The 19,164-nt window shown below is 44.4% G+C and overlaps 1 protein-coding gene and 1 pseudogene across 1 annotated transcript; one reads left to right on the top strand and one right to left on the bottom strand.

Moving 5' to 3' along the window:
• Positions 1–1,978: 1,978 nt before the first annotated feature.
• Positions 1,979–3,181, top strand: LOC147962833 (uncharacterized). Its single transcript, XM_087537852.1, has 4 exons — positions 1,979–2,122; positions 2,212–2,506; positions 2,585–2,798; positions 2,902–3,181. Exons 1-4 carry the CDS (start codon positions 1,979–1,981, stop codon positions 3,179–3,181), a joined length of 933 nt encoding a protein of 310 aa, XP_087393978.1.
• A 14,480-nt stretch (positions 3,182–17,661) lies between these two features.
• On the bottom strand, positions 17,662–18,862 carry LOC147962832 (uncharacterized; annotated as a pseudogene).
• Between the last annotated feature and the right edge of the window lie 302 nt (positions 18,863–19,164).

The following is a 19,164-nucleotide window of genomic DNA, read 5'->3' as shown; positions in this document are numbered from 1 at the left end:
CGCCGCCAGCGTCCCGCGCCGCCGCCCCGACGTCGTCGCCAGCCGTCGCCCCTGCCCCGAGCCCGCCGTCCCCGTCGCCGCCCCCGAGCCCGTTGTCCTCGTCGCCCCTGCCCCGCGCCGCCCCGAGCCCGTCGTCGCCCCTGCCCCGCGCCGCCTCGACGCCGACGTGAGCATTTTCTTATTTTTGTTAGATTTTTTTAGATTCTTTTTGTAGTTCATAGATTTTTTTGTTAGGTTAGATGTGTAGTAATTTAGATATGTAGTCCATAGATTTTTTTGTTAGATTAGATTTTTTTTGTTAGATTGCATGTGTAGTAATTAATTTGTTCATATTATGTTAGATTTTTTGTTAGATTAATTAGATTTTTTTTGTTAGATTAGATATGTGTAGTAATTAATTTGTTCATATTATGTTAGATTTTTTTTCTGTTAATAGATTTTTTTGGTGATATTATTATTGAATATGCATGTTTGGTGATATTATTGTTAATAGATTTTTTTTGGTGATATTTAGATTGTGTAATTAATTTTGTTCATAGAATTTTAATGATTTTTTTGTTCATAGTATTTAGAAAAAGGAAAAAAAGAAGAAGTAGTTAATATATAGTTGAACTAGCTAGTTGATTTAATAAACTAATTTATTTTACTATATAATGAAGTAGTTTGTTTTTAGTAAGTACTACTTATTTATTTATAGTAAGTGCTTAGTAGTTGAACTAGATAGTTGATTTATTTAGATTTTTTTGTTAGATTAGATTTTTTTTGTTAGATTACATGTGTAGTAATTAAGTTGTTCATATTATGTTAGATATTTTTGTTAGATTAATTAGATTTTTTTGTTAGATTAGATATGTGTAGTAATTAATTTCTTCATATTATGTTAGATTTTTTTTCTGTTAATAGATTTTTTTGGTGATATTATTATTGAATATGCATGTTTGGTGATATTATTGTTAATAGATTTTTTTGGTGATATTTAGATTGTGTAATTAATTTTGTTCATAGAATTTTAATGATTTTTTTGTTCATAGTATTTAGAAAAAAGAAAAAAAATAAGAAGTAGTTTATATATAGTTGAACTAGCTAGTTGATTTAATAAACTAATTTATTTTACTATATATAGAAGTAGTTTGTTTTTAGTAAGTACTACTTATTTATTTATAGTAAGTGCTTAGTAGTTGAACTAGATAGTTGATTTAATTAATAAAACTACTTTTATTTAACTATATATAGAAGTAGTTCCCGCGTCGACGTCGGCGATGCCTATCCTGCATCCTCGTCATCGTCGACTCGGCGGTGGAGGCCTGCTTGATCAGGGCCATGTTCGGGACTGGGCTCCGCCGGGTTGGTATTGCGAGGTGCTACCTTCCGGGGGACGTAGGTTGGTGAGGAGGCAGCCCGTTGTTGACCCGATCCTTGTTTGGTGGCGGTCGCGTGGGCCAGTGACGGTGGTGAGGCATCCGGACACCGCGGAGGTGGTACGTCACCGTGTCAGCGAGGAGGACGAGCACGTCCGTCGCTACATGGTTGCATTGGAGGGGAGGTTCGACAATACCTGGCAGGTTCTTCAGGGATCTCACTGGAGCTATGATCCTGTGATGGTTCCTTATCTTTGGGTGTCCACCGCCCGCGTCGATACCCGTCGGGCGCTACGGTTCTAGTTGTATTAGTGATAATATTCGACGATGTACGGACACCAAGAGATGATGTACTTTTGCTTATAATTATTGAATGCATGCTAATTTGAATACTATACTTTATTTTATGATTTGGTTTTGCTTATTTTATGATTTGGTTTTGCTTATTGAATGCTCATATTGGATAAGTTCTCCTTCATTCCCGTGTGCTACACAATTTGGTATAATAATGCATTCAGGAATGAAAGAGGAGCTACGTACGTACATCGATTATCGATAGTCAACCCGTGATTAATAATAATGATCTAGTTTAATATTTGAATTATGAACGTAGGCCGGAAATGTCGTACTCATCGGACGACGAAAACCGCCCGGGGGAGTGCGACTGGTGCCACGACGACCGAGGTATCTGCGACAGGTTCATTGAGCTAGACGAAGATCGGCGCTTCAGCATTAAGCTCGAGGAGACCTGCGATGTTCATACGGTACGCAACGACGACAATAGTTTTTTTCGTAATTAAGCACGACTTCAACTATTTTAACGTGTATTTTTCATCTTTTCCAATTCGACTAGCTGATCCCATGCTTTGCAAGACGCTATGTCTTGGAGAGGATGGGTTTTGAAGACCATGAAAGTTTCGAAACCAAAAAAATTATCCTAAGTACCCATCATGGTGTGGATTTTCAAGTAAAGCTGTACAATGCTCAGAGTGTAACCCATTTTGGTTGCAAAAATTGGGATGCATTTTGCAAGATGTATGGTCTTGATGAGGGTATGCTTGTCACCATGGATCTTGGTGATCCTACAATTGAGCAAGAGACACCTTCGATTTGGGTCCTTGTGGATACACCTTCAGTTCTTCCCTCATGTGAGCTAAACATAGTTATTAAGTAATTTATATTGTTTATTTCAAAATATATAGTTCACAACTTATCTCCATTGACAGCTTATTTTCATTCTTCAAAGAATGTGCGGAAGATGGTAGACAGAACGTACTACACCGAAGGCTCCGAATTAACTTATCAGGAGAAAAATCATCTGGTCGGATTTTGTACTGATCTTGAGAATTACAATATCTACAATCAAACTCCTCAACATTATGGTCAATACGTGCCACAAGTGCACGTGTTGAACTACGGTAACTACCATGGAGATACCCTGGTAAGATTTTTTTTACTATTACAACATCCGTGCATCTTTTTGCACACTTCTAAAACTAGTACATCATTGCTAACTACGAAGTTATTACTATGTTTTTCAACATATAATCCCGAACCATTGTGTGCCTCATCTGATGTATACGCATGGTAGCCTTCATGTTTTGAACATACGACCAGGTCGTCCTACGAATCTCAACTGTCCATACTGGGTTTCTAAAAGAAATGGAGACATAACAATCAAAGAATGGAAAAAATGTATGGACAGTCGTAAGGAGCTTCTTGGAAGCAATAAGCAGCGAAGGGCAAGAATTGGAGACAGGATGATCGCCATTCTTCATAATGGAGAGTCAGGGTCTATATTGTTTTATGCTATTTTACCTTAAGGGTGTAGGTCCTACCTGATACTGATGATCATGTGCTAAGAACAATTATGTAGGGTTGGGTTCGATGACTATGAGGATGATGATCGTAAGACTTATTATTAATAACGAGTAGAAGTTGTATGATGATGCATGATTAGTAGGACTTGTTATTATATATATATATATGATGTATGATGCAAAGCATGCATGAGCATGTTATATCTGCGGGTGCAATGAACATAGCAGCAGCGTTGATAAACCAAGGACGAAGATAAGAGAGGACACTTCTCTCTATTAGCTAGCTATAATAACAACCTAAAAATAACCCCCAAAACCCCTAAAGCAGCCACTTTTGTAAAAAAAATGACTTTTGGTCCCGGTTGGAGCCACCAACCGGGACCAAAGGCCCCCTGACTGGGCTCGGCGCACAGGGCCACGTGGAGGCACATTGGTCCCGGTTCGTGTTTGAACCGGGACTAATGGGTGGTGGCATTAGTAACGACCCATTAGTCCCGGTTCATGAACCGGGACTAAAGGCCCTTACGAACCGGGACTAATGGGTGGTTTTCTACTAGTGATGCATGAACTCAAGTGGATTAATGAAGCACACATTTATCCTATTTTGATTAGCACTTATGGGTAACCTCAAGATTTCCATTTTTCATCAGAATAATCACTTTAAATTTCTATTTAAAAAAAGACTATAGAAATTTGATCAGCATATATTAGACGAAACATTGGGATGTTGTGGTTTCTTACCTTGTCCAAATTTAGTTAGGCAATGGAACTGGGCTGCCAGTATAGGGATTATGTAGACTTGTGTTTGTAAGTAACAAAAGGTAGATCATTCTTAAAGAATTCTAATAGCTATAACGCAATCGTTTTATGCTATAATGTGTAGGTTGTTGCACCATATCACTTCCATCGGTGCAATGTTATCATGTCACGCCCCGCAAATTTCTATGTGATGGCTTGCCATGAAACCTCTGTGTGAATTGAATTCTGAGTAGCAACCATGTCCGATGACTAAACATTTGGCACTGTTCAGAAAACGGGCCACCGGTGAAGTAACACGGACAATGCGGGAGGTTAGTAGTTGGCTAGGAGGAGTAGTTGACTCGGTGGATGGTGGGCTAGGTGAGAAATAGTAGCACCTAGCCCACCAATGATAGTAATAGTAAGAAATAGCAACAAGTAAGGATGTGTGATAAACTGATAACACGATAATAACATAGCTAGTCGCAGAGCTTGATAAATATGGCTGATGTGCCTAATCTGAGTTGACGGGGCGAAAAAGACAAGTTAAGCATTAACTATGAGAAATATAGAATATTTAAGCCCAATAATAAGGTACACTTAAGAGTTTTCCTAGAGTTAGGGGGGCAATGCCCCCCCCTTTGGCCCCGTGTTCAGAATACAGGAGGGAATGAGCCAACAAGCGGTAAATTTGTGAAGGTAGATGTATTTATTTTCTTAATGACATCTGTATTATCACCTTGTACGTTAAAAGTTCAGATTCCACTACCTTCTGTCTTTTTCTGGGCATTTTTGTTGATGGAAGTTCTTATGTGTATAAATGTATATGCCAATCATTGCGTCGGACAGTTCTTTTGGTAGCTGGACAGATAATAATGCACAGTATCCAGGAATTATGTCTGGCAACAATGTCCAGGAAGTAAGATGCCGTTCAAACTCCTGATGACACGTCCGCGGCGATTCAAGCCCTAGCACTCAATTTTGTAAGAGCAGCTTCGAAACCGGTGACCACACATATGCTGAACTGTTGGAGGAAGCCTTTACTGGGATATTTAAACTTGAATGTAGACGCATCTTATTCTGAAGTTGAGCACTCAGGCTCTTGTGGTGCGATATAAGGGACAGCCGAGGCATGTTCGTGGCAGCATCTATATCAAAACTCAAGCATGTTGCAGATATTGTCTTGGCTTAATCGGCTGCCCTGGTTAAAGGACTGAAACTAGCTCAATCTACTGGGTGCAATTCTATTTTTGTACAAATGGACAATCTAGTGGTGCTTGAAGCTATTAAACACAATACTGGACATTCCATGATCGGTGCACCGATCCTTGATGAATGCAGAAGCTTGTTGAAGGACTTCTGGAACGTAGCTATATATTGAGCATTGTAATAGAGAATCAAAATTTGTAGCTCTTGCACTAGCACAACAAGGGCGGGATGATCCACCATTTGTGTGGTTGGACTCCCCTCCCTCTTTTATTTCTCTCTTGTTAGCAGACGATGTAGGCATATCTTAAATTAATTAAGCTATCTATGTACGTAGGCCTTTCCAAAAAAAAACAATTGGCTAATTAAAAGTTCCTCATACAAGTAATGCTTTTGACTGTTAAATAATGGTATAGGGCACATACTTCAAAAAGTGAAATGTAATAAAATATGCTTTGTTCGCAGGGTCCACCGACGGCGCACACGAGATGTCTCGAGAGCTCCCCGTTCGTCAGGGATCTCTATCCGGTGCAGCCTACCGGTGTAAAGGACTGATATTCATTTAGAAGCCCATCATCAAACCCTCCATTGTTTATGCTAATATATTTCTCTCTCCTCGTATTAATTTTCCTTGTAAGCCTGTTATTTTCTCACCAGCACTGCTATACACACGATGTCCGCTGGCCGATTTATGAACGATGGTGTTGATCAAGCCATTGGTTTTAGGAAGAAACATCCACACCATCGTTTGATTATGTATCGTGCACAAATCGGCCATGGACGTCATCCACAAAGTAGTTTCGTTTTCTCACGTATCAAATTTGACATGCATTGGCTCGCATGGCAAAAGATGACAGCTCGCGTGCATGCATGACATTAGTTGCCTCTGTGAGCACTCCTTACGAGAGAAGATTGAAGTTTACATGCTGCCTTGTATATATGGAGAATTTTTTTTTTAGAAAAGGAGGATGACCCCCGGCCTCTGCATCTGAGCGATGCATACGGCCACTTTATTAATTATTCTCACAAGACCTTACAAAGTAATACAACAGTAAGACTAAAGCCGCCGTCTAAACACCTCTATCCAGCTGATGAAGGGGCGTAGATAGCCTGGGCCTAATACCAAACAGACATCGCAGCCAAACCTAACATCTAAGACCTGAGAACCCATCCAGGACGCCTGCCGGGCATGGGTCTCACCGGTCCGGCGTGCACTCAGATGCCGCCGCCGCCAACTGCCATCGCTCCATCTTCAGAACTGTACTGATGCATCAACCTTGTTCGGTCTAGCTATCGTCGACGCCATCACGGCGCCAAACGGCACCTCCTCCCTGCGCGCAAATAGCTGAGCACGTCGCAGTCGCCACTGATACACCTCAGTGCCATACTGCCAGGTATCACCAGCCGACACAGCTTGAAGTCCTTGGAAGATCTGTCGTGCGTAGCACCTGCCGACCAGGCATGACAAAGCGTAGCACCTGTCGGTCAGGCATGACTTGACATCACCACCGAAGCTCCGTGCAAGACGAAGCCGCTCCACCTCCGGCCTCTGACATCCAGCGCTGCTCCGCAAACGATGCTCCCAAGAGAGAAACGACACCGCACTGCCGCCATCGTCCGATCTGGAACACCAGATCCTAGGGTTTCCCCCGGAGCAGCACGAGTGGGTCGACAATAGTTACACGACGATGCCTTCATCAAGGTAACGGCGAGAACGCCGCCATCGCCTGCCGTCGGCTCGGTTTTCACCGGCAACCATGTCTCCCCTACTCGCAGCCGGGACAAGATGATGGATCTCGAGATCCGATCACCAAGCCTCTGGCCGGCCATCTCGGATAGAAGATGACCACCACGTCCAGCAATCTCACCACGCCGGGCACGCGTCGCCGCCGGCACCCCCATGGTGCCTAGAGGCCGACAAGCCCCGACGAATCCCATGCCTCGCCGGCCGCCATGGCCCAGACCCCGGCACCACCAAATCCAGATCGGATCGGGGTCCAGGGCCCCAAGCCGCAACCGCCGCGGAGGCAGCACCACTGGACGGAGCCTAGCCCTCCAGCCCGCCGCCGAGTCATCGCCGGAGCTCCGCCGCGCCACGCCGCCAAGCCGCCGCCGGGATAACTCGCGCCGCCGCCAGAGAAGCCACAGCCGCCGCGCGTTGGAGAGGCCTCAAGCCGCAGGCACCGCCGCCAGGCAGGGCCGCCGCCACCCAGCACGCCCTCCGCCGCGCCGCTGGGCCCCGCCCAGCCCAGCGCCGTCCCGCGCCGGACGCCAACCGCGAGAGGAGGGGCAAGATCCCCGCCGCCACCAACGCCGGCCGGTCTTTGCCCGGCGACGTTGTGTGGTGGCGGCGGGGGGGGGGGGGGGGGGGGGGACGACGAGGGGCGGCGGCTAGGGTTTCCCCCGAGGACCGCTCGCGGGAGAAATGAAATTTGGAATTAGGCCTTGTAAAAATGGATGGATTACCTGACATTTGGCAACTTAATTAACCTCGCTTTGATTGAGTACCTGACATTTGGTAACTTAATTAATCTTGAGTTTTTCCTATTAGACGCAATTAATCTCGAGCTGGTCACCGGACAATCAGAGGCATTTACTGTGTTTGTGCGATCTACAAATTAATTAGCCATTAATTGATTTCTGCCCCAACGGCCTCTATATATCCAAGCGCGAGGAAGGGGCTTTACCATTGCCACCATCAGCTCACACACAATCCGATCAATTCAATTCTGATTCGTAAGAGTACTTCACTTGGTGTGCCGGCTGTAAAGATCGATCCAATATGAAGATAACAATTGTGTCGACCTTGCTCCTCATAGGATGTCTTGCATCTATCGCGCAGTGTAAGCTTGCATATACCTCATCAAAATCAATACTACCATTCTTTTTACTTCAAAGAAAAGGAGGTTACAACCTATCCATACGATTTAGATTTTGATTGATGCGCACAACCATATATGTAACTATCGTATTAATAACCAACATGTAACATTTGTTCGATGCAACAGGTCGTTTCGAGGCTGGAAGGAGGAGCTACCTAGAAGTGGATCATGCCGGAGCTACCACGACGGCCATCAACGCAGTGTCATTGGACGACAGCAAGATTATCGTAAAATTCTGCATCAAAAGCATTTGTAACGCTGGGAAGACTGACCCTTATGAACCCTGTTTCTGCTGCCGGAATTTGAAGGGTGGACCGTGCTTCTTTTCGGAGGACGAGTGCAAGAGCAAGTGTCCTGCCTGTGACCCCGTGTGCCCCCCTCCACCCGCCAGAACCGATGAGCAAATGTTGCGTGTAGAAATGAAAAATTAATTATTCTATTTTTGGGTGAACCAAATGAAAATTTTGAAAATAAGCATGCAAATGTTATAAAAACAAGGGAGTACCTAGAACACATCTAGATGAGATATAATTTGGTCTCATTCACTTTGAAAACAAGAACAGATACAACCCACGTCTGCATACACGCATTTTATAGCATCACATCCAATGGCTATAAAAGATGAATGAGACCAAATTATATCTTATCTAGATGAGTTCTAACAAAACTGTAAAAACAATGGAGTCCTTGTGCTATTAATAATACTATCTGTACGCATCCTTTTGTCCTTTTTGCCACCGTTTTATTCTTGGTGTGTGCATGAGATTGATATTCGATTACTTTATTTGTTCTCCTATTGTTAATTGTCCAGAACTAACAAGATAGAGAGATTTTATCTACATTATTTGAATGTGGTATAAAATCCTGCTGCGGTATCTATGTTTGGTGTGCTGATTTCCTTCCATTTTCTCAGACTATTCATTACCTAACCATATTTTTATGTGAAACAAAATACTGTCTATCCCGTCTCCAAATTGATCCGTGCATACCAGATCCCATCAACAGCCATGTGTCACACCGCATCATCCCACGGCTGGCAACCCAGATGCCCCCCACACGAGTCGTCAAGCTGTAGCACATTGCAATCGGCTCCTTGCTCGCATATACATGTAACGGTTTTCTTCCTGTATATCGGGCGGCCAGCACAACGGCCATGGCCGAGCGAGCTGAGCACCAGTGCATCACCCTCGTCGTCGACGGTGAGAAATCAAGCTAGCTATGTGGTGAACCTAAACAATCTCTAATCATCAGTGCTAATGGATGAACTAATTAAACAACGAAAGCTTGCGAAAGAGCTTCGGACAGGCTGGAAGTGTGCTCCTGGCAAACAGTAGATCACGAAAAAGATCCCGCCATTGTTGGGCACCGTGTTCTCAACCACCTGGTCCTTGGTCAAGCACTTCCTCCACGATTTCTCAACCGCAAGCTTATACCGATGTCGCCATTGAACACCCACAAACTTCCCAGTGGCGTATAATAGGCCACATATTTTCAGTTTGTCGCTGATGGGGAGGTCATATATGCGCGGGAGCATAGCAATGATGGGAGGCGTACAAGGTTGCACAGTGTGGAGACGCAAGGCACATGGTCAACACGCTATCCATGGCAATATTAGGAGCTAGATCGATCTGCTAGCCGGTGAGGCGAGAAGAAACAAAGCCGGCCGCGCATGCACGAAGCCGAGGCCGTTCATACGAGGAAAGAGGCGGATCGGAGGGACAGGTGTTGTCAAGATGGTGGCTTCAGGCTTATTGATATATTACTTTGTAAAGTCTTCATGAATAATTAATAAATAGCTGCATGCTTCACCTAGATGCCGAGGCCGGAGGCCATGCTCCTTTAAAAAAAATACAAGCAAGTTGACATTTTCAAAGAAATAAATATAGTCTAGCACACTTCAATCATTGGATTTCACATAGAGCACAATGACCAGGTGAAGCTTATTAGCATACCTAGCTAGCTAGGGGAATAAATTTCATGGCTCGTAACCGAGATTTAAGGTCCGTCTCAAAGAGCAGGGAGGAGGGATCTGAGTAGTAATTCAAATGTTCCATGGACATCTTCTTAGTCTCCAAGTCAAGGACGATGGACACGGTACAAGAAATTGGGCCCCCATTAGAAAAATGCTTGTAAGTTATACGGCTCACACAATGTACACCCCTTCATCTAGTCGATAGGAGTAGCGACAGGTGTTGCCAAGATGGCTTCAGACTTGTTGATGTATTACTTTATAAGGTCTTGATGAATAATTACTAAAATGGTGTTATCATCCTTTTCAAAAATAAAAATACAAGCAAAGCTGACATTTTCAAATAAATAAATATAGTCTAGCCGCACTTCAATCATTGCATTACACATAGAGCAGAATGACCAGGTGAAGCTTAGTAGCATACCTAGCTAGCTAGGGGAAAGATTTTCATGGCTCGTAACCGAGATGGAAAGTCGATCTCCAAGAGCAGGGAGGAGGGATCTGAGTAGTGATCCAAATGTTCCATGGACATCTTCTTAGTCTCCAAGTCAAGGACGACGGACACAGTACAAGAAATTGGGCCCCTATCAGGAAAATGCTTGTAAGTTATATTCAGCAACACTGCATTGCCGCCCTCACTGGACCAATTGATGATGGAAAGCACATGACTGTCGGGAGGGATGTCCAGGTCCAGCATCCGTAATTTCTCCTTCATGTCAATCATGGCCTCTGGAGACCAATCACCGCTTGGGAGTTGATGCCACATGGATAGTTGGAAACCATCGGTGGCGAGCATCCTTAATAGCTTGTGTCCGTCCGGCAAGGAGTAGGACCCCAAGTGGAGTTGCTCTGCTTTGAAGTTTCTTGTAGTGGCTGGGAGCTGCACCATGCCTGGCTCTGCTGTGCGAACGTTGTAGGTAATGATCTCGCTGCCATGTTGCACCAGCCAGTGGATGATGCCGCCATAAAGAATGATTGCAGCGGCGTCCCGGCTTGTTTCACACCACCGCTGCAAGAAAAAACCACCATAGGTCGAGACAGTCCCCCAAGCACCGGTGGATGACGCAAAGACCTGAATTTTGATGGAGCGTGTAGTGTCTCCATTGGAGCCAGTAGATCTTTCGAGATCGCCTACAAATAGCAAGAACGAGCAACCAATACCGTCGGCGGCAGTAAGCAAGACATACTTTGGTAAACATCCCATATGTTTCGGGATGCACAGAGGAAGGTCCGGTGACCAGCGATTGGGTCGTAAACGCACAGGACAGAGCAGCTGCTTCTTCCAGGACCAGCACCAAGGAGAACAAGGCCTCCACGGGATGTCTTGGTCACCGGATAGTAGTCTCCCAGGAGGTCGTCCAGGTAGCGCGATACGAAGGGAGACATGAAATTATGAATGAAGGACATGGTAGTGGGCGTGATCGGGTGTAACATAGACAGGTCCCCCGACACGACCTCCTGGTTCTCGGTATGGAGGAACGCGAGTATGCAAGGAGGTATGATACCATCTTCTTGGGTGACGCGGCCGATGAAGGAGGGTTCGAGGATGCGATGGCGGAGAATCTTGCCTGTGGCGGCGGAGCGGACGAAGGTGATGGTGTCCGAGCGCGCGATGATCTCCAGCAGGAGATCCGCTGGGAGGGTCGATGGTGTTGGGGAGGCCAGCCTGCATGGGTTGTTTGGGCGGCGTTTCCTGGGCGCCATGGCCCCGGACGCGGTAGATGTATAATGTGCGCCGGCCAAAGGAAGGGAAGGCGATCGAGTTTGGTTGGGGAACACGACGGGCTCGAAAGAGTCTGCCTCAAACACGTACCTTTTCCTTTTCTAATTTCCGTGAATCTCAATCACGTACGCGAGTTGGCTCTCCGTTTTTAGTCACGCCCGCAACACCCTGTGAGCTAAACTTACGGGGGCGTGCTTATCTGGTCATCTCTCGCCAAGAGCACAGCCAAGTTGATATTTTTTATTTTACAGGCAAAACTTCCAATCTATTCATTAAGTGTTAACATAGTACTCCCTCCATGTCTTTTTAGTCTGCATATAAGATTTGATCAAAGTCAAACTTTGTAAAGTTTGACCAACTTTGTTGAAAAAAATATCAATATCTACAATACTAAAGCTATATTGTATGAAAATTAATTTCATGATGCATCTAACAATATTGATTTCATATTGTAAATCTTGCTATTTTTTTCTATAAAATTAGTCAAGTTGACGTTTGACTTTGACCAAATCTTATATGCAAACTAAAAAGAAAGGGGGGGGGGGGGTTACAAAGAACATTGTACGTAAAAATGCATCCAGATCCGTAGACCACCTAGCAACGACTACAGGCATTGGAGCAAGCCAAAGGCGTGCCGCTGTCATCGCCCCTACCTCATCGGAGCCGGTCAAACCTTGTTTTAGTGCACAGTTGGGTAATCGTCGTGCTAAGGCCTCATTGGACCAGCGCACCATAACAACAACCGTCGCTGATAAAAAGAAGTGTAGATCGAAGTTACCAACCTGTAGACACACGAACACAGATAAAAGAAGACCGGATCCACGTTTATCCACCGAAGACAAATGCCGACCAAATCCAATGAAATCCACCGGAAGCAACCCTACACGCCCTGCGATGATGCTAGAACGGGGTGGACCTTACTCCACCTGCAGAGAGCCGTCTCCTTCTCGTATCTCTAAGTAGGACACAAATCATAACAAAATTTAAAAAAATATCAGAAAACGGAGCCCTTTCACTGGCAAGGACGATGATCCACCGCGCCTCCATGATGCTAAAACTAGACCAGCGATGGCGTTGACGCGAGGCAGGAGAAACCCTAGCACAGGGTGAAGAGTATGAGCGGCCGCCCACGCTATGCGTGGTGCCTTTGTTATTTCCCACAACCAAAGATATTTGTTACTTAACGATGTCTACGTTGTTATAAACAATGTAGAATTTGTCCCTAATTTAATTCCTCTAATTAAGACACACACTAGTAAGCTTGCATGTGTGATCTGAAAATAAATAATTTTGTTTCAAAACATATATCTATACCTACTAATAAAGAAATACAACAATATACATTTTGTACTATAAGCAGTGTGTGGCGTGTCGCTGCGCGGGTATAGGCTTGTATAGCTTACATTCAGTCTTGTATATAGCTTACTGAGCAACGCCCTGTGTGAATAAACCTCATTATATAATTGTATGAAATTTTAAAGAATAACTCTTGAAATCGACCGTATAATTGTATGAGGGTAGGAATCAGCCGGGTCGTCATCAGCCCACTCGATTCTTTTCCTCTTTCTCCTACCTCTGTGATCACCTGTCTACCTCAGCTCTTCGTCATTGGTGCTCATTGGGAACAGCCGTGGGGTGGCTTGCCGCACCCGCCAGCGACTTGTAGCACTCCAGCAGCCATTGACCGGCAACGCCCGCACTGGCCAGCAGCTCCCCCGCGCCAGCCTCCCTGCAGTCGGTGTTGCAGAGCGCTTTAGTGTAGCGTATTTGGTGTTGCAGAGGGGAGAGCCTGGTGTTGAAGAGCGCTCTAGTGCAGCGTCATACGACGCTGTGGGAGTGCCCGATGTTGACGAGAGCGCCGCGCCCGAGGTTTTATTCCAACTGCTGAGCAGTACGAGCACGACGGTGTGACCATGTCGAAGATCTTGCTGGCGCCGATGCTGAAATGCAACCCTCACTCCAGGAACTACACGATCTCTCCGTCTGCTGCAACCGCGGATCTCGGCGGTAGTCATGGTGCTTCCACCGTGGATTCTCGCCGGCGGAGGATGCCACAATACAACACTTTGTCTTTGGTGTTGTCATCTCGGATCTTCTTTGGTGGTGGATGCTGCAACGCAGCTTCTGCTCATGGTGCTGCAATGACGGATCTCATCGGCGGCAGGTTGCTGCAATGCTACGCTCGTTCAAAACCACAAGATTTCGTCGGCGGTGCAAGGATGCGTGCTTAACTGCCACGAGCGTTGCAAGGCCGACCATGTCATCAGCAGCCAACACTAGTGGAAAAAGTTCCATAACTTGTGTTGGTGGCAGGCCGATTCCCAACAACGCCAGCACTATTTTTTCAAATAATGGTGGAATAGGACAATTTGGTATGACATTGCTACTACCATACCGCTGGCATATACTGTTTCTTGCATGCCATCGATATTTCTTAATTTTATTTTATGTGTGCTACCTTTTTTATGGCGTGGCCCATTAACCCTAGGCAGGAAAAAAAAGCGTTGTACAGTACAAACCAGTAAGTCTGATTCACTACGAACTCACATCGATCACCCTTCTCTTCTTCGTCCTCCCCTCTCGACCAGCACCGCCGCCGCCGCCCGACCACACCGCTCTTCGCCGTCGAAACTGCGTGGTCGCCGCCATTTCCGGCATGAAGGTGAGATCGCCCCTCTTCCCCTCGTGGATCTTCTTCCCCTCGTGAATCTTCTTCCCCTCCCCAAGTGCGTCTTCCTATGTCGCCGGATGTAAACCAGAAAATTTATTTTTAGTAGAAATAAATAGTGCTAGATGGATGGATGAATGGATGAATGGATATGATATCTCTTTGATCGATGAATGGATGAATGGATAGTGCTATTTTTTTATATTAGTACTGTGATATTTAGTAGAAATTGATTTATTTGTACAAACTAGCAGAGTGGCCCTCGTAAGTGTGAGGGCATCATTTTCAGGATATGCTTTCATGGATATTAAACATATGCTTTCATGGATATTCACATTGTGCCATATGAAACAGTCCATCTTATAAGCACTACAAATACATTTTCAAATAAATATCACACACTTTTTGTAATGTCTACAATAAATTTGTAAATTATGGGTGAATTAGTATTATGACATTTTCAAAGGTCATCTGTTATATTCAATGTTCTTTAAATATATTTAAATACAAATATTTAGATCTGGATTGCGGATAAAGAAGATGTAACCTTAGCACTGAATTCTCCTAATAATGAACTTATTTTCTTTGTTTGATATTTGTATAGGAGTATCATTTTCCTTCCTTTTCTAGCCACATGTGCAATTACCCTCCAGTGATTCTTCTCTTTCATGCACATCTTGTGTCTGATGTCCTTTTATTGACATGGAATATTCAAATAGTTCCAGCCATCAACCTGAAATCCATTTGAACAATTCTATCTAGTTCACCTTTGGAGCTAACCTGTAAGGTTATTGGCATATTATGGTAGAATTACATTCTAATTCCTTGACACTATCCCTAAGAATAACCGGTGTGTTTTATTTTTTCTACATCGATCATCATGGAGTTTTTTCTCTCTCATAAGAATAACATGGTTAATGTTTAGTGTATCGTTTCTTTAGTTAATAATTTTTAAAATGTTTTCATACATTTTTACACTTTATAATAATCAGTAGTGTTGTTATCGTTCGGTCAAAGTAATTCATGCCTACACGTAGCACCGTTTATATTTTACTAACCTATATGCTAATTTTTTGTTCTCGTATGAAACAATCTCTTTGAAAATTAGATCAGTACACATAAGCGAAGTTTGGTTGCGTGCTAACAGTAGCTAAATTCATATGGTATGTAGTTGTCTAGTTATCAGTGTGTTAAAGTAAAGCTCTGCATGCGACCCAGCTGATTTGTCCTTTGTATAGAGTCATGTCGTATAATCATGAGTAGAAATTTAAGTTTATGTCATGACCAAATTCTTTTAACATATCAAAAAGGTTATCAATTACAATATGAAAATTAGACAATATTAAATTTGACTAAATCGGTTTTTAAATTTAAACCGCTACCACCAGGTTTGTCCTTTCAAGATACCGAAAAATGCCTAGTGTTTTTTTGCAATCTGAAGAATGTTCTAATGGTATGAACCTAAATACTCAAAATATTAAAGAAGATTGTAGAACTGCCTATTTTTTTTTTCATAACTGGACCATATATAAGCATGCTGCCGATGATCATGTGTGTGTCGGTTTTTGGGGATTGATTGCGCGGGAACATTCACATGCATGTCTCATAGCATGACCGCTATGAAGCGTGTGATTGCTTGATCTACGATCATGGATGTAGTTGATTATTTATGTGTTCTTTATACTGTCATGGCCCGATGAATAAAAAATACATAGCAAGTGTCTGCTTCAAATCGTCTCGTAGTAGCACAATCATTTTTTCGTAAGCATCATGTATGTGTGTTCTCAGGTGACAAAAATTAGTGCATATACGTATTCATGTAATACGTATATGCACTATGCACTAATTTTTGTGTTTTTTTTATTTTATACAGATGGAACATGCATGCGATGCAAAAACTGGGACATGCATGTCCTTTTTTCCATGTAAGTGTCAATCCTTTCTTTCCACAAGTGGAACACATTAATTAGTTTTTTTTTTCACGGAAGAGTCTAATTTATTTTGGACAGCTGATGTGTTATTTCTTTCACGGTGGGGGCACACGTTGGATTTCAAGCCATGTCAAAGTCCAAACATTTTTTCCTTCTTTCCTAAATAGTGCTATATCTCGCGGACTGTGCCTATCTTTTTCCCTTGAACATATGTAGATGCGTACATGTATTGGATCTCAAGCCATGTGACAGTTGAGTGGTAAACATATAATAAAACGACATGTGACAGTTCATTTTTTCGTTTCCTTTTTAATGTTGTACGTTGGGGGGTGTACAAATTTTTTTTTCTTGAACATAAGTACATGTGTACATGTGTCACGTGTCTTTTTAGGCCCACCAAGTTATAGATGTTACATAGATTTAACGGTTAGGTAACATTAATTTCAAGAGATCCACGAGATCAAGAGCTAGTATTTTCTAATTAACATGGGATTTATAGCTTATTTCTTAACTAAGTAGTAGCTTGATGAGCACCTTTTGTGAAGTTTACTTAACTTGTTAAGTTTATGAGCCTCCTCTGTTAAATTGTTTTTAACAAAAATTGTTTTGCTGGCGTTGGCCAAGGATGCACGCCAGAGTTAAGATGAGCTTACTGCTAGCGCTGCAAATATGGCAAGCCAGCAACACGTACAATACTACTGGCGTAGCCTCCAATGCAACCACTATTTCTAAACAATGGCGCCATATTGATGGCGTCAAGCTTCCACGCCAGCAAGGCTATTTTTGGACTCCATAGTTAGGCTTTTCTGCACTAGTATAAGAGTGTGGCACCGAGATATGCACGGGACGTCGAGGTGCTGTGGGCCACCGTCACCGGACGCTGATTGAGTGAGAGCAGACGTCAGTTGCCGTCGCATGGCCGCAGCCTGTGGCCGGCATGGCTGCATGAGCAGATGAGCGAAGGGGTGATGCGGCTGGCAACGAGCGACACTGTGGAAGGGGGCACTGTGTGGGGTAGGGATAGGAGTTCGAACTGGGCCAACCTATACTTGGTGGTGCGATGTATTGATCAGACGGCAGCGCAACCGATTGATTTTCTCCCCAAATCAGTCGGCTGAGTCCTAGCAGCCACCAATTTGATAAGGCTAGTGTTTCTTGTTCGTCATAATGTTCCTCTTGGTTGGGGCAGGGTGGTGCTATGTCAGTCTAAAAACCAATAAGAAAAATCCAAGCTAAGGATGTAGATCGTATATCTATGACTAATAAATATCTAAAAGAAAGTACATAGCTTACATATGGAGTGATAAAAATAGTATTCCGGTCGAGATGTTAAAAAAATCTGTATCATGTCGTACATATTTGACGGCTAGCTAGGAAACACTTTCATGCGTTGTAGGTGCGATGGTAGGTCAATCTCCAACAATAAGAAGTCAGAAGTTTCTCTATGCATCTCCTTCATTTCCAAATCAAGAACTACGAGCATACCACGGTAACCTTGCCTACTTACCCACAAAAGCAACACGTCACCGGTCCTTTTCCCAGAGCCATTGAACGCAATGGCTAACTTAGAACCACAGCCAGGAGGAGTGGGAGGGCACACTGACCATACCTTCTCCTGTATGTCGATCTTCTTTTCCAATCCCCAACAACCTTCACCACCTGCGGATGGTCTAGGGAGTCGGAACCACGTGGATATCATGAACCCATCTATAGCGATCAGTTTAAGTAGAACACCATCCGGTGATGTTGCCAAGTGGAGCTTGCCAACATTGAAGTTGGGGGATGGGAGCTTCACTAGTCCCGTCGTTCTGGTGCCAACGTCATATGTCAGGATATGGCTGTTGATGTATGCTAGCCAGTGGATGATGCCACCATGGAGGATGGCAGGGTTAGTATAATTATTGATCAACCACCAAGGGACGTCAGGATGACTCTCACAAGTAGTGGCAGGCCCCCACGTTCTAGAGGAGGATGTGGCGGTATGTACTCTGATGCCCAGCGGATCGATATCGGCAAAGAGTAGCATAAAGGAGTATTTGATGCCATCTGCGCAGGACGTAATTCTGGAAGTTTCTTTTACTCCGAATGGCCGGTGGTTTTGAGAGAAAGGTCTGTTGGCCAGTCATGGGGTCATACACGCACATGTCAGAGGAGTGTTTTGATTTCGGTCACTTTTTGGCGCGGAGGGGGCTGAGGACGATGAGGCCACGGCGGGATGTCACTGGATGGTATTGGCGTAGCAAGTTTGCGGCGCGATGCGACATGAAAGCCGAAAGACGGTCATGGCAGAAGGAGGCGGCAGCGGGCGAAGCTGGATGCACCAAGGTGAGCGGTTTATAAGCGTCGGCGGAAAGATTGGTGAGGATGCACGGAGCAGCTTGTTGGGTGACGCGGTGGATGAATCGCGGGCTGAGGATGTCGCGGCGAAGAAGCTTGCAAGTAGCAGCACAACGGACGAGGGTCCAGGGATCAGAGCGTGCCACGATCTCGAGTAGAAGATCGGCTGGGAGCATCCACGGTGCCGACGCACGCGTGTTATACCGTCGGCGTGTAATTGGATGGGCCATCGTTGCTGGTGCTTGTTTGAGTTGGCTTGCTATAATCTGCTGGCTAAGAACGCTCACACGTATCTCCGGCTGCAAACTCGCCCTATTAATGCTGCGTAACCAAACCGAATTCGTCTTGGTGAAGGAGTCCACTACTAGAAAAGAACGGACTATGGGAAACCAAATTGATAAGATCAGTGTCGCGTCCAGTACTAGAACATAGCGGACTCTAGAAACCAAATTGACAAGATCAGTGTCACGCAGGTTGCTGCTTATGATCGGCCGCGAGTTGAATTTGAAGCATATTGTTGATGGCAGTATAG

This window comes from Triticum urartu, chromosome 7A (assembly GCF_056163025.1).
Source record: "Triticum urartu cultivar PI428250 chromosome 7A, HENAU_Tu73, whole genome shotgun sequence".
Lineage (NCBI taxonomy): Eukaryota > Viridiplantae > Streptophyta > Magnoliopsida > Poales > Poaceae > Triticum > Triticum urartu.
This window is presented reverse-complemented; position numbering and strand designations above follow the sequence as displayed.

What these genes read in the sequence shown, in the direction of transcription:
- LOC147962833 (XM_087537852.1), top strand. Translation starts at nt 1,979, where the DNA reads ATGTCGTACTCATCGGACGACGAAAACCGCCCGGGGGAGTGCGACTGG. An exon ending in AGACCTGCGATGTTCATACG is followed by an intron (nt 2,123 to 2,211) that starts GTACGCAACGAC and finishes CAATTCGACTAG; the next exon opens with CTGATCCCATGCTTTGCAAG. An exon ending in ACCTTCAGTTCTTCCCTCAT is followed by an intron (nt 2,507 to 2,584) that starts GTGAGCTAAACA and finishes CTCCATTGACAG; the next exon opens with CTTATTTTCATTCTTCAAAG.